At 39.0% G+C, this 27,007-nt stretch overlaps 1 protein-coding gene across 1 annotated transcript in view; it reads left to right on the top strand.

Moving 5' to 3' along the window:
* Positions 1 to 27,007, top strand: part of LOC137189917 (complexin-2) — a 63,213-nt gene that overhangs the window by 11,986 nt on the left and 24,220 nt on the right. Inside the window, exon 2 of the mRNA XM_067600046.1 lies at positions 26,739 to 26,912. Coding sequence (XP_067456147.1) covers positions 26,882 to 26,912 — 31 coding nt within the window. The 5' untranslated portion in view covers positions 26,739 to 26,881. The remainder of the gene's footprint in view (positions 1 to 26,738; positions 26,913 to 27,007) is intronic.

The following is a 27,007-nucleotide window of genomic DNA, read 5'->3' as shown; positions in this document are numbered from 1 at the left end:
TGTTATTTTTACTTTAAATGTTGGATAACACAGATCTTGAAACAAGGAATAATTACAACAAGTAAATGATATCAGGCAGACCAGAGACAGCGGAGGGCTGCGGCTCCACAATCTTTCCCCCAGAGCATGAAACTATGATCCTATATGCAATAAATTCATATATTTTGGCCTTTTAATTCAGAAAGACATCAGTGCGGTGTTTCCAGGTCTCCTTGGACAAAGCTGTTTCTGCACTTCGACCTTAGCTTCACTGAGCCCCTCATGTCACCCCTCAGAAAACACACGGATTTATTGTTCAATCAGCCATGTAATGAATCCCACCATCCAGAATCCCCAGCTAATTAACTGCACAGCAGGTTCCACCGACAAGTTAAATAACTTGCGGCCGGCCCACACGGTAGCCCCCTTGAAGCAGAGCTAATTCACTTAATTCCAACTAAATACCTTCAATATATTCAGAAGAAACCAAAGTCCTGCTGAAACGGTTTGCTGAGCTTTTCATTTAGAGTTTTAATTATCTACACTTTGACGCCACGGTTCTCTTTGTATGCTGCACACACAAGAGCGTAAGTCGTGGGCTTTACGTTGCTCTGGCGAGACGCCAATGTAACGAGGCCTCTGAAGTCTTGTTTTACACACGGCTGTCACGGCGTTTATCACAGAGCTCCTCACGCTGTCAGTCACTGACAGGAAACGGGGCAAATCTTGGCTCTGCTTCACTGTTCAGCACAATGTTGGCAGCGTGACAGCAGAGTCTGTATGTGGCCTGAAACAGAAACAGGTCATGAACTAGAATTAACATGAGACAGAAGCTGTACAGTATATGGACTGGACAGAGTTGCTGATGGTGAAGTTTCTGTTTTTACTGGATCATCTGCACTATAGCTCCATGTTTTTAGCATTTTCTTTTGTTAGACATTGAAAGTTAAACGGTGCAGTAATTATAAGACACTAAATATATCAAAGCAAAGCACTGGTTATTCCTATAATATGTATGTGTGGCAGCTAAAGGCTCCTTCACACTGGGTGATTTTTGGACTGTCTGAGACTAAAGTTTACAATCGTGAGAGAAAAGTGGTGAAATCTTTGGTTGTCAAACGGTGTTCTTAGATCTCACTGTGAGACTTGTTCACCAATGACCGATTTGGAGATTTGGCGACCAAAGAGTCAGAAATTTAAAAAGCAATGTGTCTCACAGTGTGCCTGCTGCTATAAATCCACGTCTACGAACGAACCAATCAGAATATGACATGAAATGACACAGAATAGCTGGCGTGACATTGCAGGCGTAAGTGCAGTTTTTTAAAATAAAGTTTAGGCAGAAACTAAACACACTTGTTCTTCTTAATACGTCCATGACACACAAACCAAAATGATAAAGGTGAAACAAAAAATAAATTTGTGTGAATTTGCTGCATTTTCAAACATCAAAGCTGCAGATTCCCCAAAAGTGAAGCCAAAACATCTGGATCGACCCCTGGTTGGTGGCTGGCTGCAGTATAGGTCATAAGTCCCGCTCCCCCCATGTTAGTGGATGGGACATGAGCCAAACTAAAAAATCAAAGTAGACGTCATTACATTTTTCCCAAAGATGGTTTCTATCTCTATGGGTCGTTCTTATCACGCTGATGTATATTCTATATATGCTAGTTTTTCTGATAAGTGTGTTTTCAACCAGTTATTTGACGATATAAAAGGGGAAGTGACATCATGATTGACATCCAAATGACGTCACACAAGCAAGACAGGAGATATTTTGGCTTCACTTTTGCATAGCGGCAGGAAGTGGAGACACATCGTCCATATTTATCGCACAGTCTAAAGGCGCCTTAAGGTATGCTTAAAGCTGCTGTGAGCCATTTTTAATGGCAGAAAAATACTTGCTTATAGAGTTGTTGTGGCTTACATGTTAGCAAAAATATGTCAAAGTCCATCAGACATGGAGCAACTTTATCATCTTTGGACTGTTGATGTTTGAAGTTGAATCTTCACTCTCCTTTTAACTCTGGTTTGGTCTCCACCAACTCCTTAGAAACACCTCTGGCTCAATAGCTGCTTGGTGCCGTTACAGTGGGTTTATCAGAGCTTGTCTGTTGAAAACAGCTGCGTGCTGATACAGTAAATGTGCTGTAAAACCAAAACTATGAGCTAAAAGAGGCTAAAAAGCAGTGTAAAGATTGAGAGATGGTATTAATTTTCAGTGGGTTCATCACTGCGGGCTATTTTTAATGCTACACACCATCATTTTATCCATTGTTAATACAAAAAAGAATAGTCTTTTCATTTGATTAATCTATATAATCATATTGTCTTGGGGCTCATAGCGTACACTCTGCTTGTTGTTTGCTGCTAACTGAACATGCTAAACTTCCAATAGTTGTTCACATGTAAACATCCCCACTTTAAGCTTGTTGAGCATTTAGCTCACAGCGAAGTATAAAAACAGTTGACTGATGATAGCTGAGCTGAGCCTGACAAACTGAGTCTGAGAATCCCTAAAACGGCCTCCGTGCTGTAACAACAAGCGCCACCCTGACGACAAACTTTACATTTTTCACCCCTTTAGTAGTAAAGATCTAAGAATTGTATCAGCTAACAGTGTCACTGGATCAACAGCTTGGTTTGGGACTTTAGTATTTATTATTTTAATGAAGCTATTTGTGTTTCCAGAAAGTGAAAATAGCATCAGAGTTATGTGCTGCTTCCTTTTCTTAAATATGTTGCTCTTGTCAGCAAACCCATGATTACACGGGTGCTTATTGTCTCTCTTTTTTTAGGCGTTGACATAGAACGACAAAGGCGACTATAATTTGTTTATTCAAGTAAAAAAAAAAAAAAAAGAACACTGCACACTTGATACAAATGTGTGAACCAGAAAAATACTTAAGATTCAGATCTTCCCTTGACTTCCTGCAGTGTGCAATAATCTCCTTAATTAGCTAATATTCTCTTTAAATAATGTTATTGGACATGAGGCTTCTCTCAGACAGCAGCCTGTGGTCTCTCAGTATTTTTAAACTCTTCAGATCTTCCTGTCGGCGTGGGGCAGCGAGCGACCCACTGCGAGCACCAGAGTTGTGTATTTAATGCTAATCATCCATTGTTCCTGCTGTCACATCCACTTTGTCAGAGCGGAAGAGCTATATTGAGCATAACTTGATTACAGACTGCCCCCACCTCTCCACCAACCCGACGCTCAAACACAACAAAATGTTGACAACTTCACAGTTTCAGGATTTAGATGATGCTCTCGTTCAGACTCTTTTACAGGAGTTTAATGATCAAATGTTGCAAGCAGCTGTTAACGTGCCAGGATTGTCTAGTTGGGGTCAAATGGGCCTATTAGTACTTTTATAGCGGGTCACTGCTCCATCCAAGGGGGACGATAAACGATATCATAAAAAATGCCCGATGAGTGCTGCAAAAAACTATTAAAATAATATATATGTGTAATATATTGATATTGTTATTTTAGAAATATAACTTTGTTTCCTTTGCGATTACTCTAAACAAAAGAGGATTTTTTGGGAAATTATAGCTTTGGCATCATATGAATCAAAAATATGGTGATGATAGAACGTTACTGTCTACAATGCAAATCATTACATTAAAAAGTGGAATTTATATAAAGTGGTGAATGTAATTATCTATTTAAAGTAATGATAAACATCATGTAATATAAGTCACGTTATCAAAATTGATCCGGTTGAGCTCACGCTACCGTTGAGCTAACGTTAGCTAACGTTAGCTAACGGTACAATTTCACAGACAAGAACAAGCTGCTTAAAGATCCCCATTAAAATAATTAAGATATTAATTTGATTTCCTTAAAATTATAATTTAGGAAGTCTGACTATTATTTATTATCCTGCTAGTGGTAGCTGAGACATTTCTTGGGTCATATTTTGCCCTTATTTGATAATTGAAAGTGCATAAGGGAAGGGAAATAGGGCAGAGAGAGGGGTACCGTGTGCAACGAGGGTCTGCGGACGTTGCTGTTATGTGGTATATGTTTTTTTTTTTGCAGTGCATCTCTCCATCTCCCAGTAACATTCATCACTGTACTCCAGCAGCTGGCAGGCGTAGCAAACCTCCCACCCACACAGCATGCTGCTGCTGGCCACTTACCAGAGCCCTCTTAACCCTGATGGAGTGAAGGGGGGGGGGCTCAATGAGCACTTATTGACAGGAAAAAAAATAGCTGAAGGAAGAGCAGCACAGCTCAGTCAGATTTACATACGAGTGGATTTGACTCCTCTCTGTCTCCGAGACTCTTGATCTTAAATTGCAGATGTGGTGAAATCAAGGTCATCACCGGAGAAAGTAACTCTTCTTCTATCTACTAAAAGAAGGAATCTCTGTATGTCTGTATGTCCTCTGTGTATCTCTTGAACCGTTCATCAGATTGACTCGTATTTGGTGCAATTTGGACAATCAATACATTCAATAGGGATGTGCAGTAGAGCCCAGTATTTGTATTTGTATCTGTTTTAACAACCTAACTTTGTGGTTGCTGGTATTGAATAAACCAGCGTTCAATGAACCGCTCCGCTCTGTGCAGGTGCAGGGCGAAGCGTCAGGGCTCTGCTGATCGACACAGAATCAGAGAAAAGTGCTCTAAAAAGAGGAAAGTAGACAGCGAAAACAGAGCTTTAAATAAAGAACGGACACTCTTACTCCATGTATAGACAGAAAGGGTAGCATTAGCATCACGTTTAGCAGATTAGCAAGCGAGTGACTACACAGGAGGCGTTCAAGTACACTGTTGAGCGTAGGTCACTCGCGTTTTGGAAGCCCAGTGCACAGTGACTGTAGTTAAACGGAGCAAATACTTTAAAGTTCAAAACCATTTTGTCTCATATGCTCCAAGACAATGGTGACTGGAAAAAGCACAAATAATTGGAGCAAATCAACCCACTCAAATCTGACCTGAAGGCACAGAAAATAGGAACGATCTAAGAGCCCGATATGATTGATCCACTTTATTTTAGGATTATTTTATATTTAAATGCAGCCTTTGTTTTACTTGAAATGAGAAAAGAACATTTATTTACTCTTAGAGTACTCAGCCTGTTATTTATATCATCTATGTAGTATCTAATAGAATAGTTTCTTTCAGGCCTCTACTTCACTTCAACTGTATTCATTTTTCTATGCGTTGAAGCAGCAGCTGGAGGTCAAGCAGTCAGCCGTTGATCAGTTTGAACAGGAACTGCACTGATATAAACTAATGTCTGTTTTCTGCCTCTCTATCACCAACCAAACCTTGTGTTAGGAGTAGCCCTTCAAAAAGAAACCATCCAGTCTCATGTGTCTCTCTCTGTTCATCCCTTTTTCTTTCCTCCTCACATGCTTTTTTTTTTTTTTTTTGGATGTCCTTCAATACCAGTGTTTGATCCCTCAGTAGCAGTGTTTGGAGGCAGAGGAGGAAGAGGGGGGTTAATTAGTCTCTTTACAGACTGAAGTTATGTCTCAGGACACTGCTTTGTTTCACGTAATCACAAGAGAGAGAGGAACAAATGTGAATGAAGAGGCAACCAAAGTGATGTTCTTCCAGTTTGTGTGGAATAAAGAGAAGCGCTGAGCAGCCATGAGCACTGGGCAACAAAGACAGAAAGAAAAATCAGAGGTTTGATCAGATTAGATCCATCAGAACAAGCCAATTTATTTGCTGATGATTTACTGTTTATCTTGACTGCTACTGTAACACTGGTTATTGAATAACGGTGTCTGAATCACAAATAACTTCAGGATCACAGTGAGCTGTGTAGAGTAGTTCATTTACCATCCTAGTAACGTGTCAATGTAATTATCTGTATCCATAAGATATATTTATACATACATTTCATACATACTGTTCACAATTCTCATCTTCTAGTTTAACATCCAAGTATTATCAACATTTGACACATGAAGAAATTCCTCAGTCCAAGGGTGTCGTGACCATGTCTACATGTCTGCCCTGATTCGGTGAAGTGGCTTTAACCTCGATCTGTCCTGGCCCAGCGGAGCAGACAGCGTAGTAGGACTGAAGACAAACCACTCAGCTCAGCATGCATTATGTAGCGTTCGTCTCTCTGAGGACTTCCGGCCCGTACAAACAGAGGAAGAGGAGCAAACACAGTGCTACAAGGCTTTGCTATTACTAATTCAGTGTATCGTCTTGCTTCTCCTCCTCCAGTTGGCGGACGGGTTCATCCAAAGCATCTCGCACAGCATGATACAGTCTATGCAGGGTTGGAAATTCACTTCTTGGATATATTTTTTTGGCTTCTAATAATGTTTATGTTTCCACTTATGTTTTGTTCTTTTATTGGGCTGTGAAATAAAACAATGTCATCACATTTTGGCAGATACATACCAGTCCACTTCCAGCTTCCTCCAACCTTTTTTCGCCTACATTTGTTGCTATTGTGTTTCGTCTCCTCGCTGTGTGGCGTTAACAGTTTCCACTTCCAGTTGCTGCCATTAAAACCTGATTTTCTCTCATGAATATACTCCCTCACAATCATGTGAATATTTGACAGATAAAGTATGAACATGTTGAAATGAAACTGACCTTTTCAGACTAATTTAAACCTAAGAATAAAATGTGTGACTCACACATTGACCTGTAATCCGCTGGTTTTATGATTCACATTTTTGTGGATAGAAGCAGCTACAGCTACAAGGAAGTATAGATTCAGGTTAAGTCAAAGTTAATATGTTTGCATGTTGTTTCCATTCTCTATTTATTTAGCCACTAATATTAAACATATTAAAGTTAAAAACACACAAAAAGAAACTGCTTCATTTTGTGTAGAAAGTATAAAATGGGACGGAATCATGTTGGAGCATAAACTACCTGATGTGAGATAGAAAACTGATATTTCAGTATCAGTTTGAACATTTAGATCTGCATTAACTGTCATGGAGTCAATGAGCTGAGACTGAACTACACAGTAAATGTGCTATAAAACCAAAACTATGAGCTAAAAAGCTCCGTAAAGATGCAGACTTGGTGAGAATTCTCAGTATGTTTGTCACTACAACCTATAATCCTTTCAAATTACACATAGTTTCTTGATTCAGAGTTATTAGAAAACTACTGACTAGTGCAGCTTTAAAAGCACCACCTTTAGCACCTTTACTACTATTTCAACCACAGCACATCAATCAGTTTTCCATTAGTCCACATCTCTGCCATCTTCCAGCAGTGATGTGTGCACGTCTGCAGGCCTGACAACAGATGTTTAGCCTCGGGGGGGGGGGGGCTTTCACATGCTGACTGGGAAGGTGAAGGTGCTTTTTGCAGTTGTTAGCAGGTGACTTGTGGCTACAGCTTGTATTAGCTTCGGGGCCATCAAATGATCAGAATTCCCTCGAGCGAGTCTCCAGACGGTAGAGTGAAATATAGAGCCGCTGTTCATCATGTTCGTTGACATCTCTGATGACGGTTCTCTCCGAGTGAGTGGATTTAATATTTGTGTGTGTTAAACGGCAGTATAACAAACTGCAGTCAATCAATTAAAGGATCAGTTCATCCAAATAAAAATAAATAAATAAATAATAGAGTTTCAGCTTTCAAGACAATGGAGGTGAAAGAAATTTTAATGATTTTTTAAAGCTCGGAAATAATATGTTTTAATCCAATCTGTCAAAGATGGTTCATGAAAATTAAATATAAAAACTTCTGCACTTAAAACTGAAACTTTCGGCATGGCTAGATATCACAAAGGTTTATTTATTTGGTAGTTTGGGTGGTCTGACCCAATAAACACGATGCTGAAACATTTCTAAAGTGGTGACGCTGCATCAAGAAAAGAACATTTTTGGTCAGGTTTTAACAATTTTTGATGATCATCGGAAAGTTTTCTGTTGACAAACTGATGGGTGTTTGATTTTTTTGTTTCATATGTGATCTGTTCAGCCATTAACCATGACATCAATGGCCATATTATTGGTCCAAATTTATGAAAGTACTGTAGGAGGGATTGTTTTTGGGTGACTGTCTCCAATTGCTGCGTTGACAGAGACTACACGATCAAAATGCACATTTGTTTCTTTCTTTACTTTTATCCCATTTCACTTCCTTTATTTCTGCGTCCTCTCTCTCCTTCTCTATCTCATCCTTATCTCCCTTTTCTCTCTCCATCTCTTTTTACCTTTTGATTTCATCGTGTCTTCTCCTTTTTCATTGTCTCTCCATCTATCATTTCCTTTTTTCCTTTACCTGTCGTTGTCTCCTTCCGTTTCCTTTTCCTTGCATTCTTTTTCTTTGCCGCACATTTCTCACATCCACTCACTCTTTTGCTCAAGTTTTCTCCTTCCTCTTCCATCCTCCATCTCATCCCTCTCTACATTTTACAGTAACCATTCACATTTTTGCATTCCTTTTTTTCCCAACCCAATCATCTTCTTCCTTTCTCCATCCTTCCTTCCTACCTTCCTCCCTTTTTCCTCCCCCTCCCCCCCTCGTCCTCATTTCTCTTCGTTATCCTCCCTCTCTCTCTGTATGTCCACCCCTGCACCCCCACCCCCATTCTTTTCATTCTTCTCCCTCTTTCTCTTCCTTCAGCCACCCAACCGCAAGACAAATGGACGAACGCCTCGTTGGTGATTTATTGCCTGCTTCCTCCCCCTCCATCCTCCGTCGCCTGAGGGGAGGAGGTCTGCAGCTACATGTATAAGGCTCAAAAAGTAGCCAGAGTCAGTGGACTGTGTATGTGTGATATCATTGGCTCCAGCGTCCGTGCATCAGCGTTGTGATTTTCAGTGACAACAGATTCTGTGTCCTTGCTGTCGTCTTTGGATTCGCCGCCCTTGATTAAATTATACATTCATTTTCATGAAGTGACTACCCAAGCTGACTAACTACGTATCAAAGGGTTGTTTTTTTTTACAAATCAGTTGTTTATTTAACTCCAGGGTTATTGTGCCTGTGCAGATGAATGCAACCTTGCAGAAAGATTCATATATAAATCTCTCAAAATCTAGATGTTATTAAAGAACAAGATATATTTTTAATATTACTGTGAAGACAAAGATGTGACTAGAATTTCCCAGTATTTACTGATACCACCTTAAAAGGAGCATTAAAAAAAACACTAATAGACTAAAATACAGGATTTCATGAATGATGGATGGATGAATGAATAGATAAAATGGCGGTAGAGTACTCAATAGATGGGTAACATAATAGATGCAAACATACAGTAGATGAATGGATGGATAGATTACAAAAAGGGATGTAAATAAAAGATGGAAAGGCTAAATGGAAGGGCAGATGAAAGCTGATGGATGGGTGGAGGTAGGGGTGGGTGGATAGATGATGGATAAAAAATAAGCCATTGGATGGAAGAATGGATGGATGATGAACTGACGAGTGACTGGATGAATGTTGGATAAACTGGCAGAAGAGTGGATAATAGATGAAAGGCTTAAACCAACATCATGTCTGCGTACAGCCTTCTCATTCATTTGAATGGAACCAGTGTGTTGACTGATGGGTGGATGGATGGATGAAAGAATGAATGAATAAACAGGTGGAAGGATGGAAAAAAAATTGTGGACTGTTGGGCCAAAGGGCAGATATGGACAAATAGATTGATGGAGTGATTGGCAGCTGGCTGGATGGATGAAGGTAGAGTTTGTTCAATGGACAACCAATACAACACATAGACGAATGAATTCATGGGTGAAAGAAGTGACTCACATGGATAGAGAGTTGATAAATGAAAGGAGTGGTAGAGGAAGAAAAATGTGATGGATGGATGGAAAAAGTCAGGATGGCTGGATGACATTCTGGACTGATGCAAATAGTAAAATATCAGCAGATAATTAAATGTCACCAAACGAACGCAGCCGTCTCTGTGTTTGTGTCAGAGGTGCATCGGAGGCTCTTTTGTCTGTTTGGATTCTTTTGTCTTCAGGCTGAATGAATTCACTCTGAAAATGTCACCAGCTGTTTGATTCTACTTCATCACCAGCTGCCTTTTCCCTGCTTGGTTTTTCTTTGCTGTTTGTTTATTTGTTGCCTTTGTGTTTGTGTTTCATGCAAATCGCACAGTTGTAAAAGATTTCCATTCATCTGTTCACAGCAACTCCAGGAGTCATTTTGTGATGGATTGTTGGTATTAGTTAGTTCCTACATTTCCCAGAATGCATCTTGTGCCAGAAAATGTTGTTTCTCTCATCTCTGGTTTACAAATGAATGATAGAAACTCCAACATGTGTCGCAGCTTTGTTGCTTTGTGGTTTCCTTCCAGCAGATTGATTTCTGTTTCCTCTTTTCTGAGGATGAACCCTGCATGATTGTTGAACATCACTACAAAATGGCGGCTCCTTCTTCAGCTCTGAGGGTTTTATATCGCTAAAATTGAGCAGCAAGGATCAGTTGATTAATTGATTGGTCGACCGACAGAAAATTAATGAGCGATTTTGATAAATCTCTCACTCGAGCTTCTTAAATGTGAATATTTTCTGGTTTCTTTAGTCCTTTGTGATAGTAAACTGAATATCTTTGAGTTGGGTCTAATATCTTGTGTATACATTTGTATAATATATACATATGCAGTCTATCTTTTATGTATCTTTGGAATATCTTTAGTCAGGACAAAAACAAAACATCTGAGGTTGCATCTTGGGATTTGGGAAGCAGTCATCGGCATTTTCCACCATTCTGACATTTTATAGATTAATTGATTGAGAAAATAATCTCTGGCTGCATTTCCAGTTAAGACATTTTCTACCATCATCTGTAGCTGATTGACTTTATGTTAAATATTCTACTTTTGGAAAGAAGGAAGATACTGTGCACTTAAGTAACAAAGGCAGTTATTCAAAATACACCAACTAGGGTTACATGAACTGCATGACACAATATTTCACATCAGACTTTATTTGGATGACACTAATTACATTTATACTCTTGTTATATATGCTAGAAATGAGTGTAACTGATGACTTTCCTACAAAAATGTCCAACACATACATCATCTCTCAGTCATCTCTCTCTATGGCTCCAAATGATGATATAAAAGCAGTTATTCAACGTTAGGGAAAGATTGCCTTTGTGGTTAAAGGAAAAGTTTGACATTTTGTGGAGTACATGTGCTGGCTTTCTCGCCGAGAGCTAGATGAGAGAGGATGTCATGTACGCTAAAAATGAAGCTACAGCCAGGAGACGTTAGCTTAGCTTATCTTAGCACAAGAAAACAGTTAGCCTGGCTCTGTCCCATAGTAACAAAACCATTTTACGAGGGGTTTTGTTCTATTTCTGGGTCGAGACCTGTTGACAACCAGCAGAGATTCCAGGATGTTAAAGGTTTCGTCTTTTCATCTAACTCTTAATAAGTGAATTTTTAAATGTCAAAGTCGTCTTTTAAGATAAACCAATGTTGACGCTTGGTAAGACACGGGATGTGAACTGTAGTCTCTGGTGTCATTCATACAACCTTTTTCGGCAGTATAAAAATGTTAAACTACTTCCTCCTTTGCCCCCTGAGAGAGGGCAGCCGTTACTCTCGCTGCACTGATAACGTGGCTTAAATCAGAGAAGTTTTCCTGCTTCAGCAAAGGTCATTTTTTATAGCTCAGGTCTGTTAATCTGGTTATGTTTACTCTACCTTTAGACTTAATTTAACTAAAATAATCTGGTTAAGCTGTTAACCTGACAGATGGATGTTAATTAATCCAACATTAGCTCAAAGGTAAACACACTGGATGTGAACCAGGAAAAAGGTGGAAGAGATGATGAGTAAACACCTGAACAATATATCGTATGTGGGGTTTATCTGTGTAAATGAAGCCTTCAGTGTTTTCAGATCGACTCTGAATTGTTTGTTTAATGGCTGAACGTCGGGACTCTGCGCCGGATCAATTTCATTGTTTGTCATCTGAACAGATGTCTGAGTAAACGCTCCGTATTGTAGCAGCTAATTGCTCCATTAATAACATAACATTCAACCTGCCTCTGTATGTCGGCCTCAGTTTCCCTCCTTCCTCATCTGTCTTTGTCCTACAATCCTCCAGAATCACCACTACATACCTTCATATCTCTGTATTCTCCTTTTTTAGCAATTTTATTGAATCCTTAAGTCTTATTCTTCTAATACAAGTAAGAAAATCTGCTGTGGCAGTGATATAAAAACAAAACAATCATTCATAGAGTCATTTTTTTTTCGTTCTTATGCAGCAAGTTTGCCTTTTTCTGTCTTCTTTTGAGACACTTGTTTATACAAAACTGAAAAAAAGATTGTTAAACAGGTTTCGCTTGCCTTAAAGGGGCACTCCAACAATTTTTCGCTTCAATATTAGCTGAATTTTCATGGTTGGTACTACTCAGTCTAGAAAAACAGTCGTACAATATCTTCTGTGACTCCAGGAGAGTTTTGTCAAGTCTTTGATTATGATTTTAACATGTCACTCAGAAGTCCACTGACTTTATGGAAGAACCATAATAAAATTGCTGCATTTAAAAAATGACTCTTTAAAATGTAGATTTGTAGCAGTGTTACTGTGTTGCAAAAGTGATCATGGATCATGGAAAGGGCTTGATATATCCATATAAATATATAAATATAAATATAAATATACAAATATAGAGAATTATGTTGTCAAAACCAAACACAGTTTTCACTTCAAATGATACAAAAACCCTCAATCTGCATCTCATTGTATCGCACAGCCTCTGTTATGTCTTATAATTGTTTAAATAAAGTAAATAGAAAAAGAAAGAAAGAGGAAAAACAGTCATGGTGATAGAAATTTACGTTCACCTACATCAAAGTTCAGTTCCTAAATCAGCGCAGTAAGTTTTCTAAAAGAAGTGAACACGAGGAAAACGTTGAAAAAGACAGACGGACAGTGAGAGAGAATCAAACAGTAGCAGAGGGTGAAACAAAGACAGGATGAATGAAAGAGACAGAAACAGATGGAGCGAGGAAGACAACAGACAGTGGGGGGAAAAAAAACACTTCACCTCTTTACACCTCATGTACCGCACATCAATAGTCCTTCACACCAGATAGATTCACCGAGTGCAACAATTAAGAAGTCGAGGGAGTTAATGATGGCGTGGCACAGTCTCTCCGCAGTTATTACACATCAATGAGCTACTAGTTTCCTGCCTTATTATATCAAATTTTAGAGGTATTCATAATTTCAGTACTAAACCAGTGTATAGTGAGGAGACAGGAGATCCTTTAAAGCTGCAATTATTAACATTTTCATTAAACCAAACACTGTTTTGATGGCATTTTTTCAGCAATGGCCATTCAATGTATTTAGATTTTGTAGTTACCTTTCTATACAGTGGTTCAACTCATGCTCGCTCTCCTCAATATTTATTATCTACGGACCTGTGACATCACATCCTTTGTTGGTCTAAAAGTTGCCAGTTCTTCAAGCTTTAATTAAAGTTAATGGGAGGCAAAATTGGTGCTAAGGTGACTGTATCTTCCCTCAGAGTCTCTGGTATTATGTCATTGAATGAGGTAGCATCAGCTTTTCAGCAGTGGTTAAAATTACACACTAGGATAAAGCATCTTAAGTCCAGTTTTAACCTCCAAAACAGCATTTTAAGTTTTACTACTAACAGAACTTACAGTATCTATGTATTAACAGCTCAAAAAAACATTACTTGTATTGAATCATTCTTAAAATCGGCCATTGGCAATTATTTTTCTAAACTCTTTTTAATTTTTACCTGAATCAAAGAAGGAAACTGAACCTCAGATACACTAGAAAAGCAGGAACACAGAAGCAGCATCCACCTCCCTGCGTACTCCCACATGAATCCTCCCACCGACAAACTCCCAGAGAACGAAACAGAAATATGACCGAGGCAACAAAATGCCAAAAGGCAAGATTTAGAGAAACGAAGGAGAAGACGAAGAATAAAAACAGAGAAGCATAGATGTGGTGATATAATCAGTCCAGTCATTTAATTTAGTTACAAACAGACCATAACTGAATTAATATAAATTACCCACACTAAAGAGTGCTATCAGTACATAATGTTGTATCACAGACCCACAGAGGAAATAGAGTGACATATTTATAATCATATAACTATGTCATTATTTCTAACCTGCAAGAATCTAGTTCTATAAACCACATTATTAAAAATAAAATATGCAAATTAAAATGAGCCTCATCTATGCAACAAGGTCTCCTAGAGCCTCCTCTAACATTTAAGGGGGAGGAGGGAGGGTTAGTCACTTTTAAAGAAGAGAAATTAAATGGAGTCATGTAGCCTTCCTCTGCCTTCCAGCCTGTGCTGAGGGAATAATTTATCACCAGAGAGTCATATGAATAAATAATGTTGTCGAGCGGTGAAGTCGCTGCCTCGCAGATCTGAGAGCGAGGCGCGGCGTTAGCAGCTCATCATTAATTCATTAACTTTCGTCTCCTAAATGTATTTTCTGTCTTCGGTGACATTTGCACCGTGAATTTTCTGCATCGCACAACGTTATTTCATTCAGAATAAACAAAAGGAAAAATGTTTGTGTGTACGTGTATGTGTGTGTGTTTATAACGCCCTGTTAGGGACAAGTTTAACGTTCCTGGTGGCTGTCTCGCTGTCTTCGGTTTGAACCGATTTGTTGCACGTTCAACTTTGACTCATTTTGCTTTCCGCTGCTCTCAACAACTAATAAATTATTCAGAATTAGCTCATTGGAGAGTTTTTGTATCCTGACAGATTTTAACAGATTTTAAAGTAAGTTAAAATTTTAGTAAATACTGTAGTTTCCATTGAGAGGAAGGAACTGACTGTTCCATCACATATTTATCTCAAAGGTTTTCAGTGAATTTTTTACCTCCTGAATTGCAGACATGGATAATATAAGAATAACTGAAACAAAAATAAAGACCAACTGCATCTTTTACAAAATCAGTACTACACGAAAACTGAAGGACAAATCATTGGTTCTCAAACTTTTTGAAATAAAGACCAAAAAATTCCTTAACAAAACTGTAACAGGTGTCTCAGGGTTCTGCGCAGCACAAACAGTCGCAAGCAGTTCTGTCCACATTGGGTCGTCTTTTTATTGACCACACAGGCACGCTTTTACAACATAAACACATTTTTCACTCCTTAACTCTGCTCACTCGCCCGGTGTTTCTGGAGGGCACACAGTCCAGTTTTTCAAACAACACAGAATCAATATACAATTATAACAGAGGGCTGGTGTGTCCGTCCTCCTCTGGCTCCAGCGTGTGTGTTTTGTCTTTTTCAGGTCCAGCACGCTACTGCTTAAAAAGGAGAGAGTTATTAGACAACAGGTAACACCTGTGCCTATTAGATTAACCCTGGCACTGCTCCCACCAATCTGTACCCAAACCACACCACACCAGCACAAAAACGAACCAATATGAAAGCCCAGGGTGCCTTTGTCTTTGCTGGTCCTCCAAAATCTTCTTCTTCCCGCATCAGAGCCCTCTTTATTGATTATTGGTCCCTCGTGAATCAGGTTCATTTAACTTAGGATCTGGCTTTTAAGGGAGGAACTGACCTCCTGTTTGAAAACTAATGGAACAAGATGTCTGGGATATTTTGAATTAAATAGCTAAATTTCTTCTATTTAAACACCAGCGTGTCCTCTAATAATGACACTAATGAGAACAGAAAAAGGTAACATGTCCACCAAAAAAAAAACTTGAACTTATTTTGGCTCTAGTTTGAGGTCAGGTTTCTGTATACTTTCTGTCATTTGAATCAATACATTGGGTATTTGATGCATTAAAGTAAGTTTTTACAAAGAAATTTGTGATGTATGATGCCCCAAAACGCTGATGTAGAAACATTTTGTGTTTAGAACAGCTTTCATAATCTAAATAAAGCTGTATGTCTGCTGTGTTGTAGCAGTCAGATATAAATGACAGTATAGCTTTACCAAGAGTGAAACCATTTTATTTAACCAGGCAGTTTCAGATCATCCAATAACAATAGAGGAGTTTTAAATTAAAATGTAATGGCAAAGTTACAATTAGTTAACAAATAAAAACATGTGTAATCAAAAATAGCATTTTAGCATTAATATTAGGGATGTGCAGAGAGCCCACTATTTGTATTTGTATCTGTATTTGTTGAGGAAGCAAGATCATTTGTATTTGTATTTGAATAACAGTGGAAAGAGGTTTAAAAATCCTTTAATTGTTTTTATTACGCTTTTAATTTTAGAAAATTAAAGTGTTACAAGAAGCGTTTATGAAGTGTTCCCATTGGATCACTTCACTTATCTCTGGGGAACACCCCCAAGTCCGAGAGTGATGTCCAAATTAGGAAATGTGCGTCATGTAGCAGGTGGATGTGACTCCCCTCGTTGAAACCTGCTGATAGACGTAACAGCGGAGCAGAGGAGAGACACTGAGTTAGTGATGTAACCGACCTGCACCCTGGTATTTAACATGTTTTATTTTTTCTTCCTGAAAACAAATAATTTTTAAAATATTTGTATGAAACAAATATTTGTAAAAAACCCACTATTTGTGCTTTGCCGAATAACGTATTTGTATTTGGGCACACCCCTAGTTAATATGTAATGGATACTGTATTATCGTAGTCCTGTGTAAGGCAAGGCGAGTTTATTTGTATAGCACATTTCAACAATAAGGCAATACAAAGTGCTCTACTTAAAACATAAAAGGCATCAAGACAGAATGTAAAAGCAACTAAAGCAAGCAATTAAAAATAGTTAAATTGGAAATAAAAATAAGCTCAAATAGAATAAGACACATAAAACAGGAGAGTAAAAGTTACAGTGCAGTGTAAGATATTAATCAAAAGCCTCAAATTTGATTAGTAGTCTCATGTACCACAGTATTGTGTTCTCTAATTGCTGACAGATAAAGACTGAGTGTCCAGCTGGCGTCATGCTAACCTGGTATAAAAACAGCTCCTGTCAGGGATCCATCTTGGTTCATTCGTCCAGCTCTCAGTATTGATTTTCCCATTCATGTCCGACAGATTGTCCCTAGGGTCAGCTCATCAAACACTGGGTGAAAGGCTAGCTGGGGGCAGAGTGTGGGTGTGTGTGTGTGTGCTGACTGCTACAAATGACTTTTATTTTTAACATCTATCCTTGAAACTGGTTAAAGGGGACAGGAGCCTTTCACCTCTGATTCATCTCGTGTAACTGATTCTCCAAAGAGAGACGTTCTCCACACTTCAGAGCTCATTAGATGTTTAGTTTCTGTTTTATAAAGCTTCGTTTTGATCTTTCTGGGTTACTGAGGTTAAAATGGAGGTAAAGGTTCCTGGAAAGATCAAAAAGATTTATATGAGTGAGTTCCATCTTCACGTATAATTGGCTTCAGGTCAGTGATGATCACTAGTACGTCATAGATGTGGTTTACCAATGATGAGAACATTGCATTACACCGCTAATGCAGCACAGATGCAGGATGTGGGACCTTTGCAACCACTTCCACTGCACAGACTGTTACAATGCAGCACATTAATAACAGGGTAAAAACCTTGAGTCTTCACAACCCTCAGGAGTAATAAAAAGGGTTGATGATCCTTGTGCATTTGTGAGCTCATTAAAAGAGTTTCATGAGCCTGAGAGAACAGGAAATTGTTGTAATTACACTCGAGTTGCAACTAATATTATTTTCAGTTAAAAAACATTTAAAAACTCATCTTCAAATTGTTTGTTTCAAAAATATTCAATTTACTATCACATAAGACCATGAAAAGCAGCAAATCCTCACAAATGACTGTCTGTAACTCGGGGTTGTTTGACATTTTTGCTTTAAAAAATAACTGAAATGATTCATTCATTATCAAAATAGTTGCAGTCTGATAATCTGACTGAATCACTTCATTATTCAGTCTGACATTGTGTTCATGGTAGCTGTTTTCTGTTTGGGAAGGATTTTACGTCACCCAAACCTAACTTGTGTCATGATGATTGTAGAAATATTGTGTCTTTATTTTTGTCAGCCGACTTACAACAATCTATACAGCTGAGTCGATTTAGATTTTAGTGACTTTTGCCATTTTTCTGCCTCAAGCACAAGACCACAGGATGAGGACGCTGCCGTTCTTAATCCCACCTACATAGCTTGTTGTTAACATACTGTTGGTTTTGGTCTATTTTATGGGATTTGTTGACAATAAGAAACACATAGAACCATCCTTTAAAGCTAAAAAATGAAAATCAGCAAAAGCTGGAGTAATGGGTTTTTGCATGACAACAGCAATATGTTGTTTATTCCATCATTAGAATAAAGGTAATAGCAACATTGCTTATTGGATCCAGTATGTGCCTCTCCGTGCTGGTTGTAACTCCTTTAATGGACCTGTCATCCCTGAACTGAAATCACACACATTTAAGGCTTTCTGTGTCCTTTTTTTTTCTCCTTTCTTCCCTTCCCTCTAACACATTTCCTTCGCCTGTCATAAACATGTTCCATTGACAGGCTCATGTCCGCCTTCCCGAGCCGCTCCCATCCCCGTCTCCGGCCGTGAAACTCGGAAACAACTTCCAATTAACTGGATAGGATCAGCGCGCGGTCCTGCCCGGCCCTGATAACATTATCCCAAGTCATGCACCGCTGCCAGCGCCTGGATTATGAAATTAAAAAAAAAAAAAAAAAAAGGGAGAAGAAGAAGAAGAAAGGGTGGTGGAGGATGGAGGGAAAATGGTTGGGTGCTGGGGAATGGGAGATTGGAGGAGGAGGAGGTGGGGGTGGGAGGGGGTTGCCCTTGGGTGCTGTTGTCAGTGATTGTATGGTATATTTGGCCCTGTGTGAAAGGGAGGGTTACGTAAGGTTTTAAAGCCTTGCCACTATCACTGGAATGGAGAAGTTCAGTATGCGGCAGAGCTGCTTCAGCTTCCAGTCCAACGCTAACCGCCCACTGATAAGCTCTTACATAACGAGCCGAGGTTCAGGCCTCTGGTTTCTGACGAGGATGTAAATGGAGGCAGGTGGAGTGACGCTTCTCTGTTTCACATGATAACAGCGTGATGAATTGTTCCGGTCTTTGGCAGATAAAGGAGCTCCTAAGATTGTGCTGCTATGTTTCTGTTGTGTTGGAGAGGTTTCAGTTTGCAGGTAGAGGGTGATGTGGAAGATGAAATGAGGAGAGATGAAAACATGCGTGTTGCTCCCAGAGAAGTGATTAAAATATAAAATATACCATGCTCACGTTTTATGACCCTTGAAATTAAAAATATATTAAAAGGATATTATATTACATCAATTATGTTTTAATTAATTTCTAATGAGTAGAAGTGGAGATGTTAGGATTGTGGGATTTTCAATTAGTGCAATACCATGACAGATAACTTCTGTGTTTTCCTTTTGCCTCCTTTTCTCCATGTGTTTACCTTTTTAGATGCTGCAGTACAGTTAAAGGAACCTTGTGGAGTTTTTGACCACTAGTAGCCAGTGTTGGGTAACATTTTTTAAATAACATGTTACGTTACATTACTACCACTAAAAAGTAACAACGTTACCTCCTGAGAAAAGTAGCACATCAGAGTACTTTTGCATTACCAAAATTGAAAACCCCCTTGCAATTCCCTGTGCATGTTAGAAATATATATTGTGGTGAGCAGCATGGAATGAGAGACAGGAAGCAGTTCTCAGCAATTACTGACATACAACACAGTGGACAGAATCGCAAAAACACCGTAGAAAAAACAGCTGCGGTCAAGAAACGTAACAGCCACCTCACTCATGATTAAAACTATAAACCAGCACAAAAATGACAATTACCAACGTAAACCATCATGTTCTGAACAGACACGTTACAAACGCTAACAAAAAGTAACATCTACATTTTGGAACATAAAACAGCAAACTTAGCAAAGTACCCAGTCCAGCACTAGGCGTGATGTTACTCGTTTCAACAAAAAAGCAATCTGAGTACTCTAACTACCCCAAAACTGTTAGTAGGACTATAGAGTAATGTTTTTCCAAGGGTTTCCATTTTTTGTTTGTATCATGCACTGGCACAAGGACCTGAGTGATGCAATACACTTAATACTCAGAAGAAAACTGCTTGCTAGCAAACATTGTTGTAAGCAACACAGGATTTAAAATGACTTTTTTTTTTTTGGTAAATTTTTTACAAATGTGTTATTAGGAAGGAAATGCATTCAAAGCATTTGTTAGACCCGTAGACTGTATATAAAGATGGACGTAGTAAGGTGTGAGGTCACCCATTGGTTTGCATCAGAGCTTGATTGAAGCCCAGAGTTGCTGTTATGGTTGGCGCCATCTTTTCTGTTTAGAGCCAGGACCTTCCAAATAAGGTACGCAAGGTGTTGCCTTTCATGCTCTGGAAACACACCCCGCTACCTCGGACCCAAGCTAATGCTAGCTTACTGGGAACACCGAGCACTGAACACTTGGGCTAACATTAGCTACTTCAGCTAAATTGTGCTAACAGGGCAGGTATCATAATCAAGTAACATTAAACTTCGTGAAATATTGCAACAATAGTCGACTCAGTGCGAGTCCAGGAGCCAACTGTCCAACCAGCTGTCAATCACAGCTGTCAATCAACGCCCACACGGCAGACATCAAAGCTACCATAAGTCTTCAAATTTTATTAATGGAGCAATAATTTCCAAAATGAGCACAGAATTTAGAGATTGAGACCATAATGACTCTAAAAAAAGTGATTGACTTTGTATTTCTAGAGAGAAGTTGAGGCTTTTTCAATGTGAGTTAATTGGAGCATGTAGCAGCCGTTGCTGGCACTTCTGCACTGGCTTCATCTTCAAGCTGTGGTAGCTGCTGCTCGGTTAGACCTCAAGGACACACACAATGTGTTTTGGTGGGAAAAACTGAGTATTAACACATTTTAGATTGCTGTTTGGTCACCATGGTTGTCTTTCTTGAAAATATCTCGTAAAAATGTAATACGCTTTTACACTTAAACAAACTGTCACTGTGTTTCAGGAGAGAGCCACAAGAAAATGAATGTTTGGAACAACAAAGTCAACAGAGAAGGCAAAGCAAGTTTATCTGTATGGCACATGTCAACAACAATGCAATTCAAAGTGCTTTACAGAAAACATAAAAGGCATCAAGACAAAATGTAAAAGAAACACAATGCATTATAAAAATACAAATTTAAAAGGGTCGAATAGAAAATTAAAATAAGTTAAAATAGAATAAAACAGGAGAATAAAATGACAGTGCAGTGCGATATATGAATCAAAAGGTCCAGATTTGACTTAATAAAAGGCAACAGCAAACAGAAACGTCTTAAGTCTTGATTTTAAAGGACTGAGAGTTGCAGCAGACCTCAAGTCTTCTGGGAGTTTGTTCCAGATATGTGGAGAATAAAAACTAAACGCTGCTTCTCCAGGTTTAGTTTTGACTCTGGGGACAGAAAGCAGACCTGTCCCAGATGATCAGGGTCAGAGAAGGTTTCATACAGACCGCATCACTGCTGGGATACAAAGATATGAAGATAATCGAACATTTATTGTCACGGATTATGACTTGAATGCCCTCAATACACAAGTGTGTGTGTGTGTATGTGTGTGCCTTTTTTTCCAGATGTCCTTCTCTGACTGCAGCATCTTTCCTTTATTCCATTAGTGTGTCCTTGAGTCTGTTTCTGTAATGATAAGAGAAATGTTCTACTGGCAGACCACAAACACCAGAGGCCACACACATACACACACACACACACAGCTGTGATGTATTTGTATTTATGTAAGATGTAAGACTGTCTTCACAAAACCAAAAATGTAGACTCGAAATGAAACTACAGCTGCAAAGTAAAGTTCAATCACAAATACAGGAACATAAAAAAATAAGATACAACGCACTCAACTCACGATAATATCATGAAAACTGGGTGCTGGATCCTTAAAGTAGTAAATAATGAAAAAGAAAAACTAGGACAGCGCTCCAAATTGACTTTTTTAATTGCCACATGGACGTTTCGGGCGAGACGCCCTTCTTCAACATGTGTACAGGCAGTTTCACAATCAATAAACACAGGTGGATTAATTATAGATCTAACAATCTATAATTAACAATCTATAATTATCCCACCTCTGTCTTTTTGTGAAAAGTCAATTTGGAGTGCTGTCCTTGTTTTTCTTTTTCATGAAATACAGAAACATAAAATAATGTAAAATAAAATTATGCTTGAAAATGCAACAGTAAGAAAAACCACAGAGCAGCAGAAACCTAACATGACGATTTTCTTTTTTTCTGTCAGTTTTCATTCTTGCTATTCCTATTTTGTTATCCACATGGTAAGAGGGCCACAGTTTCATATTTATGTACATATATTTCCTTTGTTCAGAAGCATGAAGTGTTAAAAAAAAAAGATATATACAGTACAGTATGTACCATAGCTGAACCGTGGGTGTCTATGACCTCTGACCTTGCTGAGTGAAAGCTCAGGTGTAGGAGGATGAGGTATTTCTAAAGGTACACTGCTTGTATTCCATATGAAAATCAAGATAATAAAAAAATATATATACTATTTATATTCTCTTTACATTTATATGTATTCAAACTGCAAGCAACACACACAAAAGTACACACACACTTATTCATAGATGCTCAAACATACACACTTCTCTTCAGAGAAGGCTCTTCAGAAAACCTGAATGTGTTTATACGTCCTTGTTTAGCACTGATTTAATCTCTAAAATGGTCTGATTCATGTCCTTTCAGTTGAGCATAAATTCAGATTAATGACACTGTTGTTTACTGACACACACGCCTGTATGCACTATGCACCTATTTTTGTATGCATACACACAAACACACATTCATGTATACGTGCACAGTTTACTCTCCTCACACAAGGTTAAATGTGTAGCGTTTGTGTTTCTCGTATTGTGTGTGAGCATGTATTTGCGTATTTCCCTGTTAATGAAATCTTGTGTGTGGGTGTGTGTTCTCATTTTGTGTGTGTGTGTGTGTGTGTGTATGTGTGTGTGTATGGAAATGAGGTGCTTCACCCCCTGAAGCACTCGGTCACAGTTACAAATGGATTCTCGTCCCACGCGTCCTCGTCTCCCCTGTTGCCTCCCAGAATAAGCTGTGCAGCTCAATCTGCCGTCCCATCCCATCTCATCCCAGCTCTATTCAGCTCTGAAAAATATTGGCGTAGCAAAATGACACCAGGCGCTCTGCGAGGAGAGCGGGGAGGGATCTGCTTCAAAATGGAAATGGTGTTCTGGTTCGCCAGCTGCAATAAATGTGGAGGATTTCATTGTCGTTGACACTAGTGCAGGAGAACAGTTTATCAAATAGATACACAGGCAGACAGTATACAGTAACACAGTGCAGGGACAACAAGGCGCAATCTTCAATGTGCAGATGTGCTTGAAGCTGCAGTTCCTCTAATGGCCACTGGATGGTGGCTCCAAGAAAAACCCAAATATACTGAAAACAATTCTCTAATGAAACATGAAGGCAATAAATATTCTTCCAAATGGATTAAGGATCTTTCCGTCAATCCTTAAAGGATCAGGCTGGCATTTGTCTACATTATTCTGTTGTCAACAAATCTCATGTGCAGAGCCAAACCAACAATGAACTGATCTATAGCATAATGTATATATCTATACCAAGTATTGTGTGTATATCCAAAGTCTGATATATCTTATTCCTCTGTGCTGTAGACCTCCGTTATTATACTATTAAAAACAAATCAATGAGCCACACCGCCGCACTGGGTGACATGTTCATTCATTGTGAAGAGTTTGGTCATATTAGTTTGTTTAGAAACGGCTCCAAAGATTAATAACAGTGATCATGTTTTCAGTCTCCAGAGAGTAGTTCTGTGTAAGGTGGACGCCACTGCGTATGCATGCATGTTGTGCTAGATATCAGAGGCCTCTGCCTTACAGAGAACCACTCTCTGGAGACTGAAAACATGCTGCTGATAATCTTCATGTCGAAGGAACATGTCACCCAGTGTAATGGTATAGCTTATTGAAGCGTTTTTAATAGTTTTTGGACAACAAAGGAGGTCTACAGCACATAGGAATAATATATATCAGGCTTTGGATACTCACATAATACTTGTCAGTGAATCAATTCATTGTTGGCTCTGCACATGAGATTTGTTGACAATAAAAAAACATATTAAATCATCAATCATATGCTTTAACCATGCTAGTGGTATGACTCTAGGGATGGCAATGTCGTTTGCTTCACCACTTTAGTCCAGACTGAAATATCTCAACAACTATTTGATGGATTGCCATGAATTTGGTACAAACATGCATGATCTTCCACTATAACTCCATCAAATGAGTCTGAGGTGTCAGCAAGCCTAAACAAAGACCTGGACATCAGAAAAACATCAGAAAGTGGGCTGATGCCTGGAAGGTCGTCTTTGAGCCCAACAAGTGTAAGGCAATGATCCTGTGCAGAAAGAGGAATCCATCTCATCCTGATCAGCCTGAGCATTACAAATCAAGCTCAGTGAGCAGATGGAAATTCTAGGACTATGCATTGATAGAAAACTCCAGTGGACCAGCTATCAGTCTAACATCTTGGAGCATGGCAGAAGTTGGCCAATAAGCTTGTTTCCTAGAGGCAGAGCCAATGTTTACAAAACCCAGGTCAGGAGCATCATGGAGTATTCCTGCCATGCCTAGATGAATGCCTCACAAACCACTCTTAGGCAGCTAGATATCATCTGGAAAAAGGCAATAAAAATAAATTGTGTGGATGAAGACTATGTCCTAAAGGATTCTGCCATCACCAAGCTGAGCCATCACAGAGCAGTTGCTGTAACAACTTTTTTTTTTCAAGATGCACACTCCCAACCACCCAGAGGTTATCACCAAGCCATGCCTTGTCACTCCCCAGGGCTAACACCAAGTGCCTTGACAGGAGCTTTCTCAACTCCGCTGTAACAACATGGAACAGCCTTCCCCCTGCTGTCGTCGGATGTGTCATGAGGTGTTCATGCTTTCAAGAAGAGTCTGAACAAACACCTCTTCACATGAAACTGCACTCCTAAAGCTCAAGGACTTTCAAATATATACAATTCAGCCTCATATATATTCCTGAGTAGCTGCAGATGAGTGATAGGATCTCTGGATGGTATTCATGAAGCTTGTATCTGTAAAAGCATAAAAAAGGTCCCCAGAGAACTTCTGATGACTCTGGTGACCACAATGCTCCAGTGAAACAGCAGAGGCAAAACAATGTCTACTAGTTCCTGAATCGAATGATGGTACAATATGTTTTTTTTGTGTCTAACAACCAACTCTTGTCTCTTAAGATGTGATGTTATGAGTTTATTTTGCCTTTTGTCTTGACCACATCCTAAAAACATGTTGCTGACTACTTGTTCTTCGGATGTCTACATTTGGTGCTTGTGTTGTGATATTTTTTCACATCAAACAATGAACTCCTGTCCCAATCTTTTGAATGGTTGATGGACTGTGGAAACACCAGGGACAACGATGGAATTAAGTCTAGGATTTTATCTTGCTATCCCAGACAAAGTCTGATATGTTGTGTTTATAAAATGTATTAAGGTATCAATAAACCTGAACCCAAAAACCTAAAATTCACCACATATTCTTCCTAGATTTGCACATCTCATCGACCATACCTTAATTAAACATGGCGTAATGTGACACTAGCTGATTTCCCTTCTTCTGATATGTTTCTTGGTGATGTTTTAAATCACAATTAAATGCTTTTAAGCAGATAGAAGGGCTTAAAGAGAAGTATGTTTTGGATAAGACTCTAATTGCACTTTAATTTGATTCAATAAACTACAATCCACTCACTAAACTGAAATTGCCACATTTAATTCAACCACAACTTCATGGAGAGGGAAGGTGAAACTGACAAAGCAATGTTTTGATAAGAGTGTACACTGTAAGCTGTGAATCCACTTTGCCTTCTTTGCCTGTCACTGACTGTGAAAAAGTAGTGTACATGGTCCTCTGATAGCACCGAGGTTAAGGCGCGGACCATTAGCTGTAATTCATTCAATTCATTCGATTATCAAAATAGTTGTCCATTAATTTTGTTGATCAACTAATCAAGTTATCGTTGCAGCTCTATAATAAAGTACACTCTCTGAGCTCGTTTTGCTTACTGCTCATATACTGCACTGTAAATAAACTTCATGTTCATTTTATGCTGATATGCACTCAGGCAGTCTTGCAGCACATGAGAATGATATACAAAGCGATTGTATTACACACTCGTATGGAAATGCAGGAAGTATCTTCTGAATCTGACACTAATTGTCATAGCTCATGAAATATTAATGAGAAAATATGGATGTGACTATCTTTTTTTTGTGGGGTGGATTTCCCTTTCAAATAGTGCAAGTGTGTGTTTTTATATACAGTAATATGTGTGGATATAAACTCATTTCCTCAATCTGCATCCAAGTGGAAAGTGTGTCATCCATGTGTCGGATGGATCTAAACAGAAAACAACCACATCATTTCAGTTACTGTGAAATATTTATGAGCAGTTAGTAACACAAGGTGACTGATCCGTTGGTATTGAGTTACAGACAGATAAGTGACCTGGAGCAAATGGCCATTGATTGATCTACCTGCTTCCCAGAATGGGATTCCTGTCACAGGGCTAAAGAGTGTTAAGAAGATCCCCATTATCTCTTGTTTTAACATCAGCGTGATCTGCTGTCTCACACTCCAAGCTGGACACATTGGTTAAATTGCTTTAGACTCTCTGATGTAAGGTTTTAACGTCTATTTTAAACAAAGTTTACAGAGGTTGTTTGTTAAATATTTTCCGTCTTTTTTCTCTCTCAGGTCCAGCAGAAAGACGCTCGGCATCACCACAGAGGAAGGGGAAAGTGAAAAGGATCGAGACACCCAGAGATCCCAGGCTTGGTGGCTACATGCTCAGATCTCTTTGGCTTTGAGAAGAACAACCGTACGAATCAGCAGGAACCATGGATTTTGTAATGAAACAAGCTTTAGGTGGTAAGTACCCAACTCTAGACCCCTTGTCCATGTGCACCGTAACCTGTCAGTGCTCTGACAGTTTTTCCATGTCGCCATCATGTCGGAACAGAAGA

Source organism: Thunnus thynnus, chromosome 9, assembly GCF_963924715.1.
Source record: "Thunnus thynnus chromosome 9, fThuThy2.1, whole genome shotgun sequence".
Taxonomy (NCBI): Eukaryota; Metazoa; Chordata; class Actinopteri; order Scombriformes; family Scombridae; genus Thunnus; species Thunnus thynnus.
Note: the sequence above shows the minus strand (reverse complement) of the source record. Positions and strands in the feature narration are given on the sequence as shown.